This window comes from Piliocolobus tephrosceles, chromosome 4, assembly GCF_002776525.5.
Source record: "Piliocolobus tephrosceles isolate RC106 chromosome 4, ASM277652v3, whole genome shotgun sequence".
Classification (NCBI taxonomy): domain Eukaryota; kingdom Metazoa; phylum Chordata; class Mammalia; order Primates; family Cercopithecidae; genus Piliocolobus; species Piliocolobus tephrosceles.
The window spans coordinates 140,481,140-140,505,514 of NC_045437.1; the positions used below are offsets into that span (position 1 = coordinate 140,481,140).

The 24,375-nt window shown below is 54.9% G+C and overlaps 1 protein-coding gene across 1 annotated transcript in view; it reads left to right on the forward strand.

The window, feature by feature from the left end:
- The window catches only part of PDGFRB (platelet derived growth factor receptor beta), a 41,897-nt gene extending 18,707 nt beyond the window's left edge, over window positions 1-23,190 (forward strand). Inside the window, exons 2-23 of the mRNA XM_023227052.2 lie at window positions 173-218; window positions 1,352-1,675; window positions 2,212-2,478; window positions 3,222-3,349; window positions 3,469-3,643; window positions 4,219-4,411; window positions 5,068-5,183; window positions 6,496-6,619; window positions 7,188-7,399; window positions 10,508-10,602; window positions 11,545-11,677; window positions 12,287-12,391; window positions 12,752-12,862; window positions 13,903-14,062; window positions 15,034-15,194; window positions 15,739-15,857; window positions 16,057-16,179; window positions 16,936-17,047; window positions 17,493-17,592; window positions 18,207-18,312; window positions 19,194-19,426; window positions 21,108-23,190. Of these exons, the coding sequence (XP_023082820.2) occupies window positions 179-218; window positions 1,352-1,675; window positions 2,212-2,478; window positions 3,222-3,349; window positions 3,469-3,643; window positions 4,219-4,411; window positions 5,068-5,183; window positions 6,496-6,619; window positions 7,188-7,399; window positions 10,508-10,602; window positions 11,545-11,677; window positions 12,287-12,391; window positions 12,752-12,862; window positions 13,903-14,062; window positions 15,034-15,194; window positions 15,739-15,857; window positions 16,057-16,179; window positions 16,936-17,047; window positions 17,493-17,592; window positions 18,207-18,312; window positions 19,194-19,426; window positions 21,108-21,291 (3,321 nt within the window). The 5' untranslated portion in view covers window positions 173-178 and the 3' untranslated portion in view covers window positions 21,292-23,190. The remainder of the gene's footprint in view (window positions 1-172; window positions 219-1,351; window positions 1,676-2,211; window positions 2,479-3,221; window positions 3,350-3,468; window positions 3,644-4,218; window positions 4,412-5,067; window positions 5,184-6,495; window positions 6,620-7,187; window positions 7,400-10,507; window positions 10,603-11,544; window positions 11,678-12,286; window positions 12,392-12,751; window positions 12,863-13,902; window positions 14,063-15,033; window positions 15,195-15,738; window positions 15,858-16,056; window positions 16,180-16,935; window positions 17,048-17,492; window positions 17,593-18,206; window positions 18,313-19,193; window positions 19,427-21,107) is intronic.
- Window positions 23,191-24,375: the final 1,185 nt, after the last annotated feature.

Here is a 24,375-nt window from a genome sequence, read left to right on the forward strand (position 1 = left end):
TGAGTGCCCTTTCAGGCTTGGAACGTGGTGGCTTTTGACTTCAGCCCCTCGGACATGAAGGCTGGGTGGCCCAAGCTGGGGCTCATTCTGCAGGAGCCAGGTGGTGAGAGAGCTGCTGGCGCTGCCTCCATCTGCCCTGGGCCAGGTGTTAAAATCCTCTTTAACTCTGCAGGACACCATGCGGCTTCCGGGTGCGATGCCAGCTCTGGCCCTCCAAGGTAGGTAGATGGGAGATAAGGTAGGGGAGCTGGGAGGGCTGCGGAGTGGAACCCTGGAGCTGGCAGGAGTGATGTTTGCTGGTGGCAGGGCGTGAAGCACCAGGCACACTGCCCTGCTCTTCGGCTTTAGTTTCCGGGATTTCCAATGGGCTCTGTGGAGGCCTCCAGCTGCCAGCCCTTCAGTTCAGAAAGCGTCAGTGGGCCCCTGCTTGTCCAGAACCATCAACTCACATCCTTTGATTGGTCCTCCAGACCCCATCCCACCTTCTGGCACACACCCCTGGCCTCCTGTCCTCGGTCTGGTAGATCCGCGGCACCTGGCTTGGACCCCTCATTGGCTGGGAGCTTCCAAGTCCCTGCTGGGCTTCTCAGCACACCCCACCCCTCAGTCCTGTCGGTTAACATGTCTTTGGCTCTGCAGGGGCTGAGCGGCTGACCCAGAAATTAATGACCAGCCAGTAGCCTGCCCGGCAGCTGGCTGTCAGATGGACTGGCTGCCTGACTGCCCACCTCCCCTCCTGATCTTTATCACCAAGGGGCATGGAGGGTGTGGCCTGCAAAATCCTTGTTCAGGGGATGTCATGGAGGGAAACTAATCACTTGACACACGCATACCCCCACCCCCAGGCCCCTCCAGCCCAGAGGGGCCTCAGCATCTTTCCTGCCCCCACTCTGAGCTACCTGAGCCCCTCCTCCCATCGCTCTCCCACCCAGAGCCACCTCTGGGCCTTGGGCAGAACCTGGGCAGTCAGGGGAGGGGGCGGGGAGCTGTAGGGAAGAGGCTCAGAAAGTGACCTGGGAAGCAATGCAGGAACTGGAGGCCAGGGAATTGCTTCCCGAGGATTTCCTGGCCCCTTCTGGTGCCTACTGCCTACACACGGCACTGCTGAAGGATTCAGAGGCTGGGGTCTAAAGGGACTGACATAAGCGGTCTGGAGGAATCCCTAGAGCCCTGGAGCTGGGCGAGTGATCCTCAGAGCCATGACTGGAGAGCCCCAGTCTGTCTGTCGGATAAAGGAGCTGTGCTCCTCAAGGACTTGAGGGCTGTGCATATGTGGCCTCCTCACAGGCTCAGCCCTGCGAGAGGTGCTGAGGCCCCTGTGCCCTGATGTCTGATACCTCCTCTCCCAAAGGCCAGCTGCTGTTGCTGCCCCTGCTGTTACTGCTGGAACCGCAGGTCTCTCAGGGCCTGGTCATCACACCCCCGGGACCAGAGCTTATCCTCAATGTCTCCAGCACCTTTGTTCTGACCTGCTCGGGTTCAGCTCCCGTGGTGTGGGAACGGATGTCCCAGAAGCCCCCACAGGAAATGGCCAAGGCCCAGGACGGCACCTTCTCCAGTGTGCTGACACTGACCAACCTCACTGGGCTAGACACGGGAGAATACTTTTGCACCTACAATGACTCCCGTGGACTGGAGCCTGATGAGCGGAAACGGCTGTACATCTTTGTGCCAGGTAAGGGTCCCCAGCCTGTGTGCCCACTCCTTACCCCTTTTTCAACTGGAGGCATCGGGGGAAGTCCTGGAGTGCTTTAGTTTGTCGTGAAATGCAGCCATCCTAGAAAAGCAGACAATCATGGAACCAGCCTGGCTCAGTCCGGCAGTGTATTCGCCCCCACTCCTTGGTCTGGATGATCTGCCTGATCCCTGCCAGTCACCCCATTCCTGCCTCCCAAGAACTCTATATTCTCAGCTGCTTCCAATCTGCTCCCTCTTGACCCTACATCCCGTCTTCCCCATTCTCCAAGCTCCAGATATCAGCTGCATTTCAACTTGTGACTTGCCTTCTTTCTTACCCTGGTGCTGTCAATATCAAACATTAGAGCTGGAAGGGACCATCTCTAACATTTGATTTGTGCTCCTCTGGGAGCGTCCCTATTCTGTAATGGGGCGACAGAGGGCCAGAGACAGCAAATGACTTGCCACACAGCAATTCAGGGGATGGCCAGAAACCCGGTTTCCCTGACTCATTCATGGCTCCACTCCTGGCAGATCCCACCGTGGGCTTCCTCCCTAATGACGCCGAGGAACTATTCATCTTTCTCACGGAAATAACTGAGATCACCATTCCATGCCGAGTAACAGACCCACAGCTGGTGGTGACACTGCACGAGAAGAAAGGGGACGTTGCACTGCCTGTCCCCTACGATCACCAGCGTGGCTTTTCTGGTATCTTTGAGGACAGAAGCTACATCTGCAAAACCACCATTGGGGACAGGGAGGTGGATTCCGATGCCTACTATGTCTACAGACTCCAGGGTGAGCCCCCTTTCTGGCCTGATGCTCAGCCGAGGCAAGTATAACCCTCCACAGAGCAATAGCCCTTTACAGTTTACAAAGTGTGCGACTCCACTTCCCCGTGGATTCTCACCACAGCCTTGGAAGGGAGATAGTGTTTTTCCCATGTTGCAGAGGAGGAAACTCAGGTGCAGAGAGAGGATGGAGTTTATCCTCTGTCGCAGAATCCGATAGTGGCAGAGCTGGCCTGTGTAACATGGTTGGTGAGGGCACGAGCTTCTGAGCCAGCTGGGTCGAAATCCCAGCTTTGCTATTTCCCGTCTGAGTAAGTTTACACAAAGCCCGTAATCTCTCTGAGCCTGCTTCCCCTCTTGTAACGTGGGTATAATAATGACTGCCTACCTCATAGGATCATTGTGAAGATTAAATAAAATAAAAGATGGGGAGTACCTGGCACATGGTATGTGCTCAATACATTTCTCCTGTACGTAGATCTCCAGAGTGTACTTTGATTTCCAGTCTGTTAGCCCTTCTAGAACGTCAGCTCCATAAGAACAGAGATTTTGTCCATTTTGTTCACTACTGTTGCCCCAGTGTCCAGAATAGTACTTGGCATGTAGTAGGTATTCAGTAAATATTTGTTGAATGAATGAATCTTCTACATCAGTCATCCTTTCCCTCTCTAGCCCCTACCCTATCCCCAAGCTGAAGTGCTAGTGGCTGGTGGTGACTTCCCCAGCCCTAAGCCAATCTCTTTCCACCAGTGTCATCCATCAACGTCTCCGTGAATGCAGTGCAGACTGTGGTCCGCCAGGGTGAGAACATTACCCTCATGTGCATTGTGATCGGGAATGAGGTGGTCAACTTCGAGTGGATGTACCCCCGCAAAGAAGTAATGTGGGGCCAGGCAGGGGTTGGAGGAGGGGCCAGGCAGGGGTGAGTATCTGAACTGCAAACTGATTTCCCCTGGCCCTTCCTGATTTGGGGGGCCTGCCCAATCTGTCGCTGCAGAGTGGGCGGCTGGTGGAGCCAGTGACCGACTTCCTCTTGGATATGCCTTACCACATCCGCTCCATCCTGCACATCCCCAGTGCCGAGTTAGAAGACTCGGGGACCTACACCTGCAATGTGACAGAGAGTGTGAACGACCATCAGGATGAAAAGGCCATCAACATCACTGTGGTTGGTGCGTGCCTTGGGCTCAGCCCAAACCCCAGTCTGAGCTGGACACCGCCTGTCACAGCCCCGGGGTATAGTCAGCCACACTCCAGTGCAGCCCTAGCTAGCCTCTGTGCCAACCAAAACCCCAATACCAAGACAAACCCAAACCAAAATGCAGTGTCAACCCCAAATCCAACCCTATCTCAACCTAGACTTTCTGACTAGCCAGAGCCCCAGCCCCAACCTGACTTCCAAGCCCAACTGCCATCCCAGGTCCAGGAAGCCCCATCCCCAAATTCAACCTTACCACTAGTTCAACTTTATCACCAGTCCCAGAATCAGCCACATTACTGACCCAGAACAGAGAACTGTTAGTACAACTCTGGTCCCTACCTGGGAGCCAGCCCCGACATCCACATCAGCCCCAAATTCGGCCCCTTCTCCAGGCCCTGTCCCCAGCCCAATTTCAACTTCAGCTTGGGAAACTCCATGGCCAGCAGGGTCCGCAGGCCTGAAGCCCTGCCTCACAGGCTGGCCTCCTTTGGGATTCAGTTGGTGCCCTGCCCCCAGGGCCCCGTCCCTGACGGTCACCCCTTGCAGAGAGCGGCTACGTGCGGCTCCTGGGAGAGGTGGGAGCACTACAATTTGCTGAGCTGCACCGGAGCCGGACACTGCAGGTAGTGTTCGAGGCCTACCCACCGCCCACCGTCCTGTGGTTCAAAGACAACCGCACCTTGGGCGACTCCAGCGCTGGCGAGATCGCCCTGTCCACGCGCAACGTGTCAGAGACCCGGTGAGCAGCTCACTCTCCCACCCCCTTCTTGAAGTTATTTTTCTTTGCAGCTGCCAGGCAGCCCTTGGCTTTCAGCCACAAACCTAGGCCCAACTTTCTGAGAGCATATTAGGTGCCAGGTGCTAGGGATGCTGCAGCGACCAGAGCTGACAGTTCATCCCTCCTAGAGCTCCTAGTCTAGTGGAGGAAACAGATGCCGGTCAGATGATCACCTAGATGTTTAGTTGTGCTTGTGATGGGTGGGGCCAGCAGTAGCAGCCAAGAAGTAAACGGGCAGATGACTGGGGAAGAGGGTGCCAGGCAGACCACTCATGGCCTGTGGTATCCTTGAGGCTAGAGATTTCCTGGCTGATAGAGACTGTGATAGGTTAGGATGGAGCAGTGTCCACCTTTCTGAAGGGGAGAGAAATAGGACTTTCCCTTCAATGCTCCCCACCCCCACCCACAGTCCATCTCAACCCTCCCTCTTGGCTTAGGGGAACTGCCTATGGGTGAGGATTCATGACACCGGGTTTGAGTCCCGGCTCTGCTACTAACGCCTAGATGACCTTGGCAAGCCCTTCCGCTCCCCGGTCCTTGTTCCTGTTTATACCAGGAGGGTGGGGAGAACTGTAAGAGGCCTTCCGACTCTGACAGCTGCCTTTCCTGCTCCCCAGGTATGTGTCAGAGCTGACACTTGTTCGGGTGAAGGTGGCAGAGGCTGGCCACTACACCATGCGGGCCTTCCATGAGGACGCTGAGGTCCAGCTCTCCTTCCAGCTACAGATCAATGGTGATGAGCACGCCCCTCCCCATGTCCCTTCTGCTTCCCCTCCCTGCTCCCATTCCCCCTCCCTTCCTGCACTGTCCACCCACCCTTAGGAGGGTGGGAGAGGGACCCTGGAGCTCAGGAGATGAATTCTAGGCCACTGACCCACTGCCGTGTGAACCTGGCCTCTGGGCCTCAGTTTCCCCAGCTGTATAAGGAGGCCATTGGGCTAGATTGGTGTTTCCAAAACTTCAGGCGCTTAGGTACCAAGGCCATGATGTTTCCTTCTTACATTCCGCTTATACTGTATTATTAACTCAGTAGGTATTTATTGAGCAACTACTATATGCCTGTCTGTTCAAGGTTCTTGAACTTCCCTCCCTGCCTTTGTGCAGCTTGCATCCGAGTAGGGGAAGACAAACACTAACAGTACGGAGGCAAATTCCAGCAAATTACATAGGTTAGAAGGTAACTAACACTGCGGGAAAGGAAAAACAGGGGCCCGGTAGGGAAGATTGAGAGTGGGGCGCAGAGTAATGGTGAGAGTTGCACATTTGATACAGTGATCAGAGCTGAGGAAGTGACATTTGCATGAAGACTTGAAGAAGGTGAGGCCATTAGCTCAATGGATATTTGGGGAAAGGGTACCTCGGGCAGTGCAAAGGCCAGAGCAGTCGCTGAAAGGCCTGTGTGGTGGGAACAGGACTGGTGAGGAGACAGGTCGGAGATGAAGTCGGAATGGGGATAGGGCAGTGGGGGCTGGGAGAAGGGCAAATCGAATAGGTCTTTGTGGGCCTGCTGCAGACTTTGGCTTTTACTATGACTGAAATGAAGAGCCATGGCAGGGTTTTGAGCAGAGGAATGACGTGATAATGACTTAATGTTTTGTCAATTAACTTTCTAAAAATAAATTTATTTTGAAAGACAAAATGTAACCTTTCTATTGTAGGTGGAAAATTGGCATCATATATCATAAATATAAAGCAACCCCTAAAATAAACTCAGAGAAGACCAAACAATGCTATTAAATGCTGGCTTCACGTGCTTGGTGGCCCAGGGCTCTGAGCTTGAGGCCTAGCTTCCCTTTGTTAAAAGGGAAGATTAGCAAGTCTCAGAGAGGTGTTAAAGACAGACTAGCACCCTGCTGAGGCGTTCACTTTGAAGTACCCAGAAGGGAACCCATTGATTTTCACACTGATTCCTGGTATTTAATGTTCACCTGCAGTCTACATCCCTCCTCCCACAAGAGGGACTCTGGGTCGGGTCCTCCCCGAGGACCTGTCCCGTTAACTGTCCTGACTCTCCCGCCTCCTGACCCAGTGTCCTCTCCATGCAGTCCCTGTCCGCGTGCTGGAGCTAAGTGAGAGCCACCCAGACAGCGGGGAACAGACAGTCCGCTGTCGTGGCCGGGGCATGCCCCAGCCGAACATCATCTGGTCTGCCTGCAGAGACCTCAAAAGGTGAGCAGACCCAGGCCTCAGTCGCCCAGGGTCCCCCAGCTGGCTAGAAAAAACTCGTGAAGGTTATCTAGTCCCGCCCGTTCTTCTTGGCATATTGTTACAGGCATAGCGTTGCATCGTAGGCCAGGTCACCACCTCGTTGGTCCTACACTGTATGACCTAAGTGGTCGCTTTTCCTTGCCTTTACCCCTGGGCAGTTCGGCCTAGCAAAGTGCGGGGTCTGAGCCCCAGAGACCTCACCGGCCCTGTAGATCAGTTCTGCACTCCTGGCCAGGCTGATTCTAATGTAGTGGACAGAGGCAGGATTCAGTGCACGTTCTGCCTCTACCCTATACACTGTGTGACCCCGAGGGTCAAGTAAGAATGGATTTTGCAATCAGCACTGTCAGTTCTGGGCTGGGAGCACCCCCTGCTGACCAGTAGAGGGAGCACAGGAGGAGCCCGCTCGGAACCAGGCAGTGGGACAGAGGAACTGGACACGTCCTGCCTCTTTCCACCAGTTTCTCCTTAGTTTCCTTGTCTGCAAGGGGAAGGGGCTGGCAGGCAACCCTACCGGCTCTCCTGGCAGGTGTCCACGCGAGCTGCCGCCCATGCCGCTGGGGAACAGTTCTGAAGAGGAGAGCCAGCTGGAGACGAACGTGACATACTGGGAGGAGGAGCAGGAGTTTGAGGTGGTGAGCACACTGCGTCTGCAGCACGTCGATCGGCCACTGTCGGTGCGCTGCACGCTGCGCAACGCTGTGGGCCAGGACATGCAGGAGGTCATCGTGGTGCCACACTGTGAGTCCCCAGCCTCGGTGGCCCCTGATGATCCCAACCCCTACCTTAACTCTGCCTAACTGGTGCTGTGCCCATGTACCTATAGCAGCCAAAGGAGTTAGCATGCCCGGGGGCAAACAGGAGCATCGTGAAACCCTGCCGTGTACATGCATAGGAACATGTTCCAGCATACACAATATGGGTACACATGCGTACAGACACAAGTCTATAAACCATGGATATGAATAGCACTATGCCCTTCAGTGTGGTTACATATACTCTATGTATGTCGTAAGCCATGTAATGAGCATGCCTGTTCCTTGAACATAGGTGCAAATCCTCTGTGTGTAGATATGTAAATCGTGTACTGAAGAATGCCCAATCCCCAGTCACTTCTGTAAAGCTAGAGTGTATGTGTATAAGCATACACGTGTGCACTCTGCATGTCCATGTGTGTAAACCCACCACATGTTTGTAAGCCATGTCCATGAGCATGCCTAATCCCCAGACATCTGTTTAAACCCACAGTGTATGTCTGTATGCATGTACCTGTGGGTGCACAATTCCTATACATGTGTACAAGCAATGCATGTACAATTCCTTTGCATGCATGCAAACTGGCGTAGTGCATATCTGTAAGCATATAATTGGAGCACACCTTTCTAGGAAAGTGTACAAGCATAATTCCCATACACATATGCCTGCTGTACAATGTACATCTGTTAGCAGGTACACATATATGTGTAATTTCTGCACATATGAACAATGCCTACTAGTGTCTTGATGCTTTTGTGTATTTACCTGCCCCTCCTTATGCATACATGCACCTGTATGCATGTGCTTCATTTATTCATATTTCTTCTTCATTCAGTAAATATGAGGACCCAACTTCTCATTGAAGTATAAAGGTCAAAGGGCTCAACCCTGCCTGGACTTCCTAGTACCCATAGTCCAGAGAGAGAAGGCAGGCAAGGAACTTGGCAATTTCCCCCGGGATCACCACATTAGGGGCAAAGCCTGGAGGGAGAAGGGGTCCCATATCCAGCTATGGGATCCAGAAAAGTATTCTAGAAAAGGGACCTTTAGGTCGAAACCTAAAAAATGACTAGGAGTTAGCCTGGTATGGAATGGTGTCCCAGTCAGAGGGAATGGCCTGTGTAAAAGCCCAGAGGCAAAATGAGTTCCTAGAAATGAAAGGAATTCAACTCAATCTGGCTGGAGGATCCAGTGTGTGGATACTTAGGGGCTGGAAGGGCGGCAGATAAAGGGGAAGGAAGTGCTGCGGGATGGAGCTACAGGGGTCGGCAGATCTAGAGCAGGCAGGGCTCCAAAGGCCATGTGAGGCATTTTGGTTCCTGTGTATGCAGGTCCTTGGGCGTGTTCATGCACGTGCCTGTCTAGGGCTGCCTCCTGTCCCCTGCCCTGTGGTGAATGGGGGGGCTTCTTTCATCCCCTCATTTCACCTATGCTCCCACACATGCATACACATTCTCTGAGCAAGTGTGTATCTGGGCAGACGGTGTGGACAGCCTGAGTGGAAGACTAGCTCTGAGCCAAGGCAGATGTGACACTTGTGTGTGACTAAAGCCTGAGCGGGAAGCTGAGCACCAGCCCACAGGGCCTGGGATGGCTGCAAGAGGGCTCCTTCATGCCTCCAGCGATGGTTGCCTAGAAGACGCAGGCTTCCTTCCCAGGACCGAGATGTGTGATGAGTGGGAGGAGGGAGGAGAAGAGGGATGTTGGTCTGGGGCCCTGAGGACGAAGGCATGGGGAGAATGGATCAGGGTGAGAGACGAAGTTGGAGAGGGAAGAGGCAGAGTCATGAAGCCTCTGCCTTATGTGCCATTTTAGGATTTTGGCCTTTTTCCTTTACTGATAACATGGGGAAGCATCCAAATTTTGTTTGTTTGTTTGTTTGTTTTTGAGACAGAGTCTCACTCTGTGGCCCAGGCTGGAGTGCAGTGGTGTGATCTTGGCTCACTGCAAGCTCCACCCCCAGGTTCAAACAATTCTCCTGCTTCAGCCTCCTGAATAGGTGGGATTACAGGAGTCCACCACCACGCCCAGCTATTTTTTGTATTTTTAGTAGAGACGGTGTTTCACTATATTGGCCAGGCTGGTCTTGAACTCCTGACCTCATGATCCGCCCTCCTAGGACTCCCAAAGTGCTGGGATTACAGGCATGAGCCACTGCGCCCAGCCTGCATCCAAATATTTTAAGCATAAGAATGGCATTCACTTAGTAATTCAACAAATAGTACCAGGTACCTACCGTGTGCCAGGTGTGGTTTTAGGGACTGAGGTTATAGCAATGGATGGGGAGGAGGAGGTGGGACAGGACTCCCTGGGGAGCAAAGAAGCACAGATTGGGGACAGAAGAGGAGGGAATGAGTTCCATGGGACATCATAGGTGGCCAGCGGGGCAGGGCAGGGGAGAGGTGGATCTGGCAGGGGTGGATGGGGAGAGAGGGAAGCTGTACAGCAAAGAGGCCGAGGCCTTGAGGGTGGAGGAGACTTGAGGCTTGTAAGGGCCAGTGTCAGCCCCATTTTTATCACCACCCCAACCCCAACTGGGCCCTTTGGGTGGAGTGGGAAGGAAGCAGCCTCCATGCTGAGGTCTGGATTCATCAGGCTGGGGGTCTCAGCCATTGCTCCGTCAGTGACCACTCACTCAGTCCACCGGCCACTCGGTCAGGCATAGAGTCTGACCAAGCTGTGGCAGCCCCAGCAAGGGTGTGGACTCAGAGGAGAGGTAAGCCGCAACCCAGCCGTCAGGGGCTCCAGGGCTAATGGGAGGTCCAGGCAATGGACTGGAACCCAGAACAGGATTTGCACCCCGTCTAGAGTTCTGGCAGCAAGGCCAGACTGACTGGCAGTGCTGAAGGGATGTGGAGGCCAGCAGTGATCTGAGTGGGGGTAGTTACTGAGGGGATGGGGTATTTACAGGACAGTCTGAACGTGTGGCCTAGAGCAAGAGGCTGAGGGTCTGACACCGCAGGCTGATGGGGAGGTGGGTGCTTCTATTCTGGACAGGATGTGTGCGGAGGGATCTGTGATGCCAGAGATGGGGTGGGGCGGGGGGGGCAGCTGCCCAGTTTGCTCATGGCCTGCTCTCATCTCTGCCTCCAGCTTTGCCCTTCAAGGCGGTGGTGATTTCAGCCATCCTGGCCCTGGTGGTCCTCACCATCATCTCCCTTATCATCCTCATCATGCTTTGGCAGAAGGTAAGCCCCTCCCTGGCCTAATGGGTGAAGACTGGCACATCACTATTTTGCATGAATTCCACCCCTTTGCCCTCCTTGAATGCTGCGTGACCTGGCCACACGCAGGGCTCAGCATGGAACTCAAGTGGGGACTTACGTAGAGTGATGCTGGCTGTCCGAGCTTCCTCTACCCCCAGTGGTCTGGGCCAACCTGAGCCGGGCCCGAGCTATCCAGGATCCCCTACTGTGTCACTAAGTCCCCAGGTCCTGCTGAGGCACCATTCCTCTCATCCTAGCCATGGAGCATGGGACCTTTGTGGTGGACTGCATGGGCTCCAGGATTTTTCCAGCTCTCACCCATGGAGACCCTGTGATTCTACTGAAATGCATTCTGATCCTGTTAGTCTATAATTTCAGTGTTCTACCCTGAGATTTCACCATTCTGTGATTCCAACATTTTAAGCTTCCTGAATCAGGATTGCAGCACCTCATGATCCCATCATTCTAAAATTCCAGTCCTGTGGTTCCAGCACCCTAAGATGTCAACATTCTAAGCTTACATCTTTCTGACTCACCCAGCATGGGGAGGGCCATCCGCATCCAGCCGAGTGCCCTAGCTGGTGTCACTTTCTGGGGTCACCTGCTTCACCACTTCCATCTGAGGAGCAGCTAAGGCTGGGAGAGAAGCTGGAGAGGAGGTTCTCATGAGCCAGGCCCTCAGCTGCCAGTTGCTCCTCAGTCTGCCAAGTTCGGAAGCCTCCTCTGGGACCCCTTGGTCCCTGTTCCCTCCAAGCCCATGAAGACCTTGGCTCAGTTGAGCACTTGCTGTGTGACTTCAAATATTGCCCTGCTCCTCTCTGGGCCTCAGGGTCTCCTGCCCCATGTGTCCTAGATGGATGGACCTAATGGGCCTCAAGGCCCGAGGCCCCCTCTGATAACTAATTCCTGGGATTGGGCCTCCAGAAGCCACGTTACGAGATCCGATGGAAGGTGATTGAGTCTGTGAGCTCTGATGGCCATGAGTACATCTACGTGGACCCCATGCAGCTGCCCTATGACTCCACGTGGGAGCTGCCGCGGGACCAGCTTGTGCTGGGTCAGTTCTGGGAGGCCTCAGGTGGCAGTGTGGGGACTCAAGTTGGGTGGGAAGACTCTCTGAGGTCTGGTCCCAGCCTTGCCATGACTAGCTATGAGGCCTAGGGCTGGTGTCTTGCCTTCTCTGGTCCTCCGTCTCCTGCTGTGTACAATGAGGACAAGACAATACCCCAGGAACTGCCTAGCATTGAGGTTCTATGATCCTGTGACCCTGTGAGACGGGACCCCTATGTGACAAAAGTGGAAGAATTGAGGACAGGCTGGGTGGCAGGCCTGGTCTGGCTGGGGAAGCTGAGGGGGTACAGAGGAGCATGCTTCCTAGGGGAGGGAAGAAACTTTCCGGGGATTAAAGATGGGGCAGAAAGCAGGCAGGACTTAGATGAGATACCAGGAAAGACAGGGAGGCATTGTGGTTGCAGGAGTGTGTTTAGGGAATACCCTGAGTCCAAGGTGGTTTAAGTAATGTCTAGGTTGACCTAAGAGAGTGGCTCTCTCCCCTCACTGGGCAGGAAGGGTGGCAGCAGGGCGGGGGGTCGGGGGGAAGGGGGCAGCGGGGGGAGCGGTGCAGCTTCCTGGTAGGCCAGGAGCTGAGGGATCATCTCTGCACCAGGACGCACCCTCGGCTCTGGGGCCTTTGGGCAGGTGGTGGAGGCCACGGCTCATGGCCTGAGCCATTCTCAGGCCACAATGAAAGTGGCCGTCAAGATGCTTAAATGTGAGTAGTCCTTGGAGCCCTCCACACCTGGGCCCTCACCTCTCCCTGCCCCTCCCCACACACTTAGCCTCTCCCAGGGTGGCCTGATGCTGATTTGCAGGCACAAGAGGAGCCGTCACACTGCAGCAGGCGCTGCTCCCGAGTCTGGTTTGGGAAAGAGGGTTCCTCACCCTGGCGTCCTTGGCCTGCCTCCCCCTCCCTGGCCTCTTCCCCTCCTCAGAGTGTGGGTGCTCACCCCCTGCCAGGCTGCATGAGTCTTGCAGCACAGGGCGGGGCAGAAGAGTCAGAATAGGCTCCTGCGGTGGGGCCTCCGTGGAGCCTCCATGACTGGGCCTGGCCTGGGGTCCCCATTTTCCTCAGCCACAGCCCGCAGCAGTGAGAAGCAAGCCCTCATGTCGGAGCTGAAGATCATGAGTCACCTTGGGCCCCACCTGAACGTGGTCAACCTGCTGGGGGCCTGCACCAAAGGAGGTACCGAACCCACTGCCCCAGAGGACTCAGGGAAAGTGCCCACCACCAAGGCCAGGCCCCGCCTAGCCCCTCCTCAGGCCTCACTCAACAGCACACTCCTGCTGGAGGGTCCGTGCCCAACCACTCCAGCACCCCCACGGTCCCAGAGGGCGGTGGGGTTTAGAAACTCACAAAATCACAACACCTTCACGGCTGAAGGATTAGTCGGGTCACCAGTCCCAGCAGCTTCCAGACCATGGTGTTGGCTGATGCTTTTATTTTCACAACACAATTTGAAAACCAATAAATAACAGCTCACATGACATTAAGATGAGTTATACGCCCACCATTGGAGACCACCAGCTTGCTAATTGGGAGCTACCTTTATTTGATCATAGAAGAAAGTCTCTGTGGCCAACTGTGTTTATTTGAAGCTCTGATTGCCAGTTAGGCTGAAAAAAAAAATGTTATCACCATTTGCAGCTGCTTATTGTGAGATCTGGGATTTTCCTCAGCATTATGCAACCAAAACAAAATACAGAAGTATGTTGGGTATGTAGACAATTCACGTCCGCAATGATCACTCATTCCAAAATTTTTGTTCGCGTAGATATCTTCAAGTTCTCATTGACTGACTTAAAGTAAATGCATTGTAGTTGAATTTAACTACTAAAGTGATTATTGTAAACAGTGGCCTTTATCTGCTTTCTATACTGGGCTCCAAAGTAAGCTTTAGTTTGAAAACATCAATAAGAGCCAACACTGCGGACTTGCCATGTGCCCAGCCAATAAAGACATCATCTCATTAATCCTCATGGCAGCGCTTTGTGGTGGTTTTAATTACCCCCACTTAACAGCTGGGGAAGGTAAGGCTCAGGGAGACTAAGTACCTTGCTCTCTGCCACACAGGCAGGAAAAGAACCCAGATTTGCAAGGCACTGAAGCCTCCTAGCCGTCATGCCAAAGTGTCTCTCCCACATCCAGCCCCTGATTAGCCTCGTGGCCTTGAGGGGACACCCGAGGCCTCCGTAGGGACTGTCCCTGAGCCTGTCCCTCTGCAGGACCCATCTATATCATCACTGAGTACTGCCGCTATGGAGACCTGGTGGACTACCTGCACCGCAACAAGCACACCTTCCTGCAGCACCATTCCGACAAGCGCCGCCCGCCCAGCACGGAGCTCTACAGCAATGCACTGCCCGTTGGGCTCCCCCTGCCCAGGTACCAGGAGGGAGGCCAGGGACTGAATCTTTGGGATACCTGAGGAGCACCGCTCCTTCCCCTCCCTTTGTCCAGGAGGAGAAGCTGAGGCTGTGACAGGGCAGGGAACGGAATCACTCCTGGAGCTAGGGCTGTTCTACAAGGTGGCCCACCCCAGATGAGGGAATAACAGTGATGCCAGGCCCTGTGCTGCTAAGCCCTCTACACATGTGACATGCCATCCCTGTGTTGTGGGTGTTTGCCCTTCAGTCCAGGGCACGCAGTGATGGAGGAAGGGACAGAGGCTGTGGTGAGACGAGAGCCAAGCTCCCAATTTGCGCAGTGGTGCTCCAGACTGTGTTCCTCTCTACAGCCTCTACACATCAGCCTCCACACTGCCCCTTAGGGAGCTCAACTCCTTTCTTCATCTTTTCCAAAAAGAACATTTCTTAGTTTTTTTGCTGATTACAAAAACAAAGACAAGAGTAGCTTCAGAAAAGCGTAAAAGACCTTAAAACTCACTCCTGCCCTCTCCAATGTTTTGATCAATTTCCTTCCCATCTTTTTCCTGCCCGTAGAGACATGTGTGTAGAGCCCCACAGCCCTTTGGGGAGCTGATGCTACAGGCATAGGTATCGGGGTGACTCCTGGTTGCCCACGCTGGGTTGCAGCCAGGCACTCTTATGGCCAGGTGGCGCTGGGGAGGCCACAGGAAGGCGCCTCTGTACACACCCATCTTGTGACCTTTGCCCTGGGGCGCCGTAATCGCCTCTGGGTGTGAGCTCTGTGGGTTCTAACTGTCATTTTGGCAGCCTCAGTGCCCAGCTTGGCCCAGCAGGTTGGTTGAAAAGGGTCAATCCATGGGCATTCCTATTGGGATAGCCTGAAGGATGAGTGAGTGTGTGAGAGAAGAAATTCGTGAGTGGCAAGGGGCAGGAGGGGAGGGGAAGGCAAAGCCTGCGGGCTCTTCTGTGATGCTCCTTTACCCCCAGCCACGTGTCCCTGACTGGGGAGAGCGACGGTGGCTACATGGACATGAGCAAGGACGAGTCGGTGGACTACGTGCCCATGCTGGACATGAAAGGAGATGTCAAATATGCAGACATCGAGTCCTCCAACTACATGGCCCCTTACGATAACTACGTTCCCTCTGGTGGGTGGACACAGTACCCCACACCCACGCAGGCTGATGCTCTTCACATGCCCAGCCTTGCCAAAAACCCTGGGAAGAAGGGAGTCTCGTGCCCATTTCATAGATGTGGAAATTGAGGCTAGCCACCTGGCAAAAATTGCTCTGTAGTGGACCGCTGTTTATGGGTCCAGAAACACGCATAGAACCCACAGGGAGGGAGAGAACAGGGATGTGGGAGGACCTGGCCTTTTGTGGTGCTAGGGAAAGTGGTCTACTCAGCTTCGGCCCCAGGCTGGTCTAGTGTCCCTGAGAGGCAGGCAGGCAAGGGCTGGGCAATAGTGGCCCAAGAGCTAATGCCAAAAGTGTTTCTGGCCAATGAGGGCACTGATAAAGCAGGAGAACTTTGAGTTCGATATTAAGAAGAAATCATTCTCCTTTTAGGGGAGACCTAGGCAATGAGTAGCCACCTGTCTGGGACATTCAGTCTCTCAGGAGCCAAAGGGCAGGGGTCCTGTGGGCCCAAAGGAGACCTAAGATAGCAGGTGACCCTCTGCTTCTCCTCTAGCCCCTGAGAGGACCTGTCGGGCAACTTTAATCAATGAGTCTCCGGTGCTAAGCTACATGGACCTTGTGGGCTTCAGCTACCAGGTGGCCAATGGCATGGAGTTCCTGGCCTCCAAGAACGTACGTGTGGTTGTGGTAGAGCACAGTAGGGGCTGTGGGGAGGTGGGTCAGCCAGTCAGCCAGCATCCTCCAAGAGCGCCCGCACACCAGGATGGCCTCTCGCATGTGGGCAGTGTTGCATTTTCCCAAAGCCCTTGACATGGAGGTTCTTTCCCCACAATTGCCCCCAAGGCCTCAGCTCCCCTCTCCCCAAACCCAGTGCGTCCACCGAGACCTGGCGGCCAGGAACGTGCTCATCTGCGAGGGCAAGCTGGTCAAGATCTGTGACTTTGGCCTGGCTCGAGACATCATGCGGGACTCGAATTACATCTCCAAAGGCAGTGTGAGTACCTTCCCTGGCCCTTGTGGGGCTGTCACCGTGTGTCTGTGACCGCAGGAACAGTTTCCCTCCTGACCGGTGTGGCTGCGGCTCATGGGATATCTGTGTGGGGCTCCTCGTGGCCTGCCCTGACAGCGGTAGTGGGCTGTACCTGCCCAGCTATATGTGTGGGGACAGGAAGGGGAGCCGCCCAGGAGAGCACGGAGCAAGTACAGCAGTGGGGAGGGCTGGCTGTAATGGGTCCAGGGTGGGGGAAGGGGGAACAGGCCGAATGTGTTGTTCCAGCAGTAGTGGGCAGACGAAGGAGCCCCGGTGACAGGGCAAGACAGATGAGCAGGTCACATGCAGTAGCTGGGATTGGTCTGGTGAAAACATGATCCTCCTGCCTGTCTCTCATCTCCCCACTTTTCAGCAAACCCCAGATGGAGGGATGCTAGGCCCAGAGATCAAATGTAGCCAGGATGAGAGCTTGGGGAGTGCCTTGACAAGTCCCTGGCTCCCCCACTTCACTACTCAGACCCTGGAGATTTTCCCCAGGGACAGGGGCTGCCTTGTCCCCAGCTAGTGAGAAAAGAAGCAGCCTCTGGTCCTCTGGCCAGCACTGGGATGGACATGGGAACTGTGACCAGGGCCCTCACAGGGAATGGGAGGGAGAAGTGATTGTGGGTGGGAACTGCCAGGTACCCTTCTCCTGTCCCAGGTGCAGAGTGGGGCTGAGGTCCTTCCTTGCACTCAGCACCTGTCCTGACCTCCCTACAGACCTTTTTGCCTTTGAAGTGGATGGCTCCAGAGAGCATCTTCAACAGCCTCTACACCACCCTGAGCGACGTGTGGTCCTTCGGGATCCTGCTCTGGGAGATCTTCACTTTGGGTACGCTTGCTTCTTCCTCCAGGCCTCAGCATCCTGGCCTGGTGTCTACCTCCAGCAATCACACCTCTCGCCTGGTGGGGCTATGGGACAAGCCCTGATACAGGGATCCTGGTTCAGGTCCCAGCTCTGCTACCTTCTCCCTGCTGTGTGATGTTAGCAAATTCTTTGCCCTCTCTGGGTCTCTTTAGCTCCCTGTCTGAGTATTGACAGGTTTGAACAGTGACATCGGAAAGCCTGCTTGGCTCTCACATTCTGGCTGTCTATCCTGGGGAGGGTTGCGGTCTCTGCCCAGAGCCCATGAAGGAGCCCACAGTTCCAAATGCCAGGGCCACTGCCCCCTCACCCATGCCAGGGCCAGCATGGCTCTCCTTGTCCTGTAGAAGAGGGTGCCCTGCCACTTTTCCAGTCCTGAGCCTGTGTGTCTCTTGTCTATGCTCCCCAACAGGTGGCACCCCTTACCCAGAGCTGCCCATGAATGAGCAGTTCTACAATGCCATCAAACGGGGTTACCGCATGGCCCAGCCTGCCCACGCCTCCGACGAGATGTGAGTGGAGCTTCATGTATTTGGGAGGATTTTGTGCTGCAAACAATAGATATCCAACTCTACTGGCTTAAACCAAAGATGAGAGATTTGTTAGCTCAGAGATCTAGAAAGCCTTGGTGTAACTGGATCCAGCCGTGCAAAGGATGGCATCAGGAACCTCTTGTTCTAGCCCTGAGCTCTGCTTTGCTCTGTGTGGCCTCATTTTCAGGCCAGCATTGCTCAAATGGCTACCAGCAGTGCCAGCCTCATGTCCTACTGCTTGCTGCAAAGTGCCAGCAAAAGTCCCAGAGCTGACCTTCAAGGGCTCAGGTGGGGTCACATGCCATCAAGAACCGACCGCGGAAGCTGCAGGGCTGAAAACGATTGGCCAAGCTTGGGTCCTGTGCTCACCCAGGCATAGTCAACCTGTGGAACCATGTGGAATGGGGGCTCTGAGAGGGCTTCCCAAGGGAATATCCAGAAGCAGGACCTCTGGATACACCCAGCCACCACTTCCCCCCAGCTCCTTTCCATGGCCCACCTTGTTCTGAGAGGCAGCAGCCTCCCACTCCCCCAGCCCTGCCTTGTCCCCTGAACCCTGGGCCAGAGACCCTGACCCTTCTCCTCGTCCCCAGCTATGAGATCATGCAGAAGTGCTGGGAAGAGAAGTTTGAGATTCGGCCCCCTTTCTCCCAGCTGGTGCTGCTTCTCGAGAGACTGTTGGGTGAAGGTTACAAAAAGGTATGTTGAGGCAGGGTAGGGGTGGAGCACAGAGAGCTCTGGTGTAGAAGTCAGACACCAAGTACAAGGCTCTGTGTGATGTGCTGGCATTTAGGGGACCACCCTTTGTCCTCTCTGGGCCTCAGTTTCCCTGCTGGTTCTAGGGGGGGATGGGCTGGCACTATGAGTTTATTTTAGCAGCGCAGAGCTACATGGAAGCTGATGGATTAGATACAGGGAGGGGGCCTAGAGCCCTGTCTGTCCTGCTGCCTCCCTCGGGCCTTTGCATCCGTACCGAACCATGGGCTCCTTCAGAAGTGTGAATAACCCCAGGTTACATGACCATGAACCACCTGACCACTTGGATCCTGTCATAGGATCGTCTGTCCAAGGCCCAAAGAGCCAGTAGGGCCCTGAAACCCTGCCCCATCCAACAACAGGGCTCCGAGTGAGGAGGAAATACACATCACCTTTGACACAGAGGCAGCTCCTTCCTTGGGTCCATTTCTCACCCCCACTGCACCCCAGGGATGGTCCCAGGGACCTGGGAGATGGAGTAAGGTCATCACCACTTCACAGCCAAGGAAACTGAGGCCCTGCGGAAGGAGGCTGAGGCAGCATGAGAGCCTATGCCTGTCTGCTCTGAAGTCGGGGGAGAGTTAGAGTCCCGGGTGCTGTTCTGATAACTGCCCCTCCCTGGGCGGTCCTAAGCTCACCATGCCTTGTAAGATTCTATGTGAGATGGGAGTCAGCTCAGCCGTGTGGCTTGGGCAAATCCCTTTCCCGTCTGAGCAGCAGGGGGCTTATTTATACAAAGAGGGATGGGCCAGGTTAGAAGATCCCTGAAGGCATTTCTGGCCTGACCATCCCTGTTTCTTTGGTTCTCCCTGCCCTGGGAGCAGAAGTACCAGCAGGTGGATGAGGAGTTTCTGAGGAGTGACCACCCAGCCATCCTTCGGTCCCAGGCCCGCTTGCCCGGGTTCCATGGCCTCCGATCTCCCCTGGACAGCAGCTCCGTCCTCTATACTGCCGTGCAGCCCAATGAGGGTGACAACGACTATATCATCCCCCTGCCTGACCCCAAACCCGAGGTTGCTGACGAGGGCCCACTGGAGGGTTCCCCCAGCCTAGCCAGGTAGCCACTGTGGCCTGGGGCCAAGGAAATTATGTGTGTGTGTGTGTGTGTGTGTGTGTGTTTGCCTGCGTGCATGCTGTCAGGCTTGCCTCAGAGGTAGGTTACCTAGGGTAAGTACTTATCCCTAACAATGAATAGAAGAGAGAATGGAACTCATTTGAACTTTGATGCCCTGAGGTGGAAAGGGCAGGTTAGTAAAAACAAAAGTATGGGCTGGGACTTATTTGCAAGGTAGCTATTTCCTTTAAGGGAGCTCCCAGAGGTTATCTATACTCTCTCATCTCTAGGTCCTGTCCTAGCCCCAAGGAGAAGAAGCAAACCTACTTAGCATCCCCAGCACCCCAGGTGCTACTCATGGCCAGCCAGAGGCCTATGTTCTATTCCTCAGCACCATGCCCTGGGGCTAGAGAGAGCCTCCAGGGTTGCAGGAGTCAGAGGTGCCTACAGGAATTCAGGACAGAATTCAGATTGGGAAGGAGATTGTGGTTTTCTTTTGCCTTGGGAAGTGGTAAAGTTACAGCTCAGCGGGGGCTTTATAGGAGGACCCTGCTGTTGCGGGGACTTGATGTCCACACAGGATCTCCCCTTAACTGGAGAGAAGGGCTCCTCATGAGGCCACGCCCACCTCCAAAGCAAGATCCAGCCCAAGGTGAAGTGGCTGGAGCCCCAGGCTGGGGTACTGTCCCAACTCTGCCACTAGCCGCTATGAGACCTGGGAAGGCTTTTCCTCTGAGAGCCTCAGTTTCTCCATATGTGCCAGGAGTGCACACAGGCCTTAGAAGGCTCCCAAAGGCCCTCATTGCTCTAACTGTTGAAGAGACGAACCATCCAAGAGTTCCAGTGGATGGCGCAGAGGAGTGAAGTGCAGCTCTCCCACAGCTTGAGGTGTGAACGCAGAGGAGTGAACTGCAGCTCTCCCACAGCTTGAGATGTGAATGCTCAACCTGTTTTGTGCCCTCAGACAAGCTGCTTCACTGTGTAAACATTGGTGTCCTCTTCTTTTTTTTTTTTTTTTTTCTGAGACGGAGTTGCACTCTTCTTGCCCAGGCTGGAGTGCAGTGGTGCGATCTCGGCTCACCGCAACCTCCGCCCCCCGGTTCAAGCAGTTCTCCTGCCTCAGCCTCCTGAGTAGCTAGAATTACAGACATGCAGCACCACACCCGGCTAATTTTGTATTTTTAGTAGATACGGGGTTTCTCCATGTTGAGGCTGGTCTCGAACCCCTGACCTCAGGTGATCTACCCGCCTCGGCCTCCCAAAGTGCTGGGATTACAGGTGTGAGCCACCGCGCCCAGCCAATGTCCTCTTCTATAAAATACAAACAGTAAAAGTACTTCTATTAGGCGGTCACTGCAAGGATTAAATGAGATAGCATACACCTTTAGGAGTGCAGAGGAGGCAGATGCTGGTGGCTGAGAAATGAGCTTTGGAGCCAGCCAACTCTGCTCCGAAGTTCCAGCTCCTGCACTTCCCTGCTGTGTGAAGTGGGGCAGTGACATAACCTCTCTGAGCCACACTTTCCTCACCGTGCAGGCCTTGCATAGTTTTCACAAGAGTTAAATGAGCCGGAGTGTGTGAAGCCCACGGTGCAGGGGCAGACACACCGAAGGCTCTTCATGACTGCTGCTGTAATCCTCCTGGGCTGCTTCCTAGCCTCTCACTCACTGCCTCCTTCCTCTAGCTCCACCCTGAATGAAGTCAACACCTCCTCCACCATCTCCTGTGACAGCCCTCTGGAGCCCCAGGAGGAAGCAGAGCCAGAGCCCCAGCTTGAGCGCCAGGTGGAACCAGAGCCAGAGCTGGAACAGCTGCCGGATTCAGGGTGCCCTGCGCCTCGAGCGGAAGCAGAGGACAGCTTCCTGTAGGGGGCTGGCCCCCACCCTGCCCTGCCCAAAGCTTCCCCTCTGCCAGCACCCAGCACCTCCTGGCCTGGCCAGGCCTCCTGTCAGCCAGGCTGCCCTTATCAGCTGTCCCCTTCTGGAAGCTTTCTGCTCCTGATGTGTTGTGCTCCAAACCCTGGGGCTGGCTTAGGAGGCAAGAAAACTGCAGGGGCCACGACCAGCCCTGTGCCTCCAGGGAGGCCAACTGACTCTGAGCCAGGGTTCTGCCCAGGGGACTCCGTTTTCCCATATGTAAGATGGTAAAGTTGGGCTTGATGCCCAGAATCTAGGGTTCTCTCCCTGGCTGATAGGTGGGGAGGTCGAATCCCTGAGAGATTCTTGGGGTTATTGAGGTGGTAAATTAACTTTTTTCTGTTCAGCCAGCTACCCCTCAAGGAATCATAGCTCTCTCCTCGCACTTTTATCCACCCAGGAGCTAGGGAAGGGACACTAGCATCCCTGGCTGCTGCCTGAGCTGGGGCCTAGCCTTGGGCAGTGTTGCCTCATCCAGAAGACAGCCAGTCTCCTCCCTATGATGCCAGTCCCTGCTTTCCTTGGCCCAAGCTGGTCTAGGGCCATTAGGCAGCCTAATTAATGCTGGAGGCTGAGCCAAGTACAGGACACCCCCAGCCTGCAGCCCCTGCCCAGGGCACTTGGAGCACATGTGGCCATAGCAAGTGCCCGGGTCCCTGTCCTTCAGGCCCATCAGTCCTGGGGCTTTTTCTTTATCACCCTCAGTCTTAATCCATCCACCAGAGCCTGGAAGGCCAGACGGGCCCCACATCTGTGATGAGAATGTAAATGTGCCAGTGTGGAATGGCCACATGTGTGTGCCAGTATATGGCCCTGGCTCTGCATTGGATCCGCTATGAGACTTTGGAGGAATCCCTCACCCTCTCTGGACCTCAGTTTTCCCCTTCAAAACATGAACAAGTCGGACTTATTAACTCCAAGTGCCTTGCCAGCACTAACATTCTAGAATATTCCAGGTGGTTGCACATGTGTCCAGATGAAGCAAGGTCATATACCCTAAACTTCCATCCTGGGGGGTCAGCTGCGCTCCTGGGAGATTCCAGATCACACATCACACTCTGGGGGCACAGGAACCATGCCCCTTCCCCAGGCCTCCAGCAAGTCTCAAGAACGCAGCTGTCCAGGCCTTGACTTAAGAGTGACAGCCGGTGTCTTGGAAAGCCCCCAGCAGCTGCCCCAGGGGCATGGGAAGACCACGGGACCTCTTTCACTACCCACAGTGACCTCTGGGGGTATCCCGGGCAAAAGGGACAGAGGGCAAATGAGATCACCTCCTGCAGCCCACCACTCCAGCACCTGCGCCGAGGTCTGTGTCAAAGACAGAATGGACAGCGAGGACAGTCATGTCTTGTAAAGGACAAGAAGCTTCAGATGGGTACTCCAAGAAGGATGTGAGAGGTGGGCGCTTTGGAGGTTTCCTCCTCAACCACCAGCTGCCCCATTCCTGAGGCAGCACTCCGTGGGGGTATGGTTTTGTCACTGCCCAGACCTAGCAGTGACATCTCATTGTCCCCAGCCCAGTGAGCATTGGAGGTGCCAGGGGAGTCAGGGTTGTAGCCAAGACGTCCCAGCACGGGGAGGGTTGGGAAGGGGGTGCAGGAAGGGCACCAGCCCTGCATTGCAGGTTGGCACCTTACTTCCGTGGGATCCCCAAAGTTGGTCCAAGGAGGGAGAGTGGGCTCTCAATACGGTACCAAAGATATAATCACCTAGGTTTACAAATATTTTTAGGACTCACGTTAACTCACATTTATACAGCAGAAGTGCTATTTTGTATGCTGTTAAGTTTTTCTATCTGTGTACTTTTTTTAAGGGAAAGATTTTAATATTAAACCTGGTGCTTCTCACTCACAGACTTTGTAGTGTCTCTTGGGTTTGGGTTTCTGTCCGTGGGGAGTGTGGAGTGGGGCACGTGGGGCTCAACCAGACGCAGATCCCCAGACAGATCCCTTCAGCTCTGAGTCTCATTTCATTCATCTGTTAAGTGGAGATTTTCACTCTCCCACCCCCCTCCAGAGCTGGGTGGCCCAGACCTTGGGCTTGGTTTCCCAAGGTGGAAAGCGAGCAGGCTTTTCTGGCTCCGCAGAGCCTGGCCTTGAGTCGGGCAGGAGGGTGTGGGGCTGCAGGGCTGCTCGCAGGCTCTGGTGCTGAGGCGCCCCACTGCCCCCACCATGTGCTTTGGCTTTGGCTATCAGCTGGGACACCCTCCCCTCCACTCCGCCCACAGGCCCGGATTGAGGCCAGTGTGCTCCGTGACAGGCAGCTGCTAGAGCCCAGATTCCAGGTCCAGGTGAGTCATGATCAGGCCCCAGGTAGGAGAAGGGCAGACAGAGTGTCCAAAAGCGTGAGAGCATGAAGTGAGGAGAAGGCAGAGAAGAGAGAAGAGGAAGAGGAGAGAGGAAGCGGAGAACTGCAGCCAGGGTAAGGACAGGGGAGGGAATGGGGTGGTGACCAGGCTGTGGCTTTGAGGGACCCAGACTCCTCACGGCTGCAGCAGCTCAGGGGTTGTGGGGCCAGCATGAGTCATAGGCTCTCCTGCCCAGCCTATGGGACCCCGGCCTGTGGGACCCCGGCCTGTGGGACCCCGCCAGGAACACAGGGCCAGGGGCAATAGGGCTACTGGGGGCAGGGGGCAGAGTGCAAGGGGTCTCGGGCCCAGGCAGGGATTCGTGGCCCTCCCACCGGGGCCCAGAGTCTTGTACTCGGCTCACTTGAGGTGGACTGGGTGTCAGCCTGAGGTCCGTCACTGTGTGTCCTTAGCCCCTCCCTTGATCTCTCTGAGCTGGGGAAAGGGCATCTCCATTAGAGTGGGCGGGGGAAGCACCTCATTTTGGAACCACAGGCCTCCCTGGACTGCCTCTAGGAGTCTGGGGCTGTGGCTTCAAGTGGGGAAAGGAATGAAGCCATGGGACAGTTCTGACTCACAGGCCCAGCCGCCAACTCAGGGGCAGCTGAGCCACACCAGGGAAAATACCTGATGGCTATAAGGCTTGGCCATGCAAAGCCCACCGTCCCAGGGGTCCTGGCTTCAGAAAA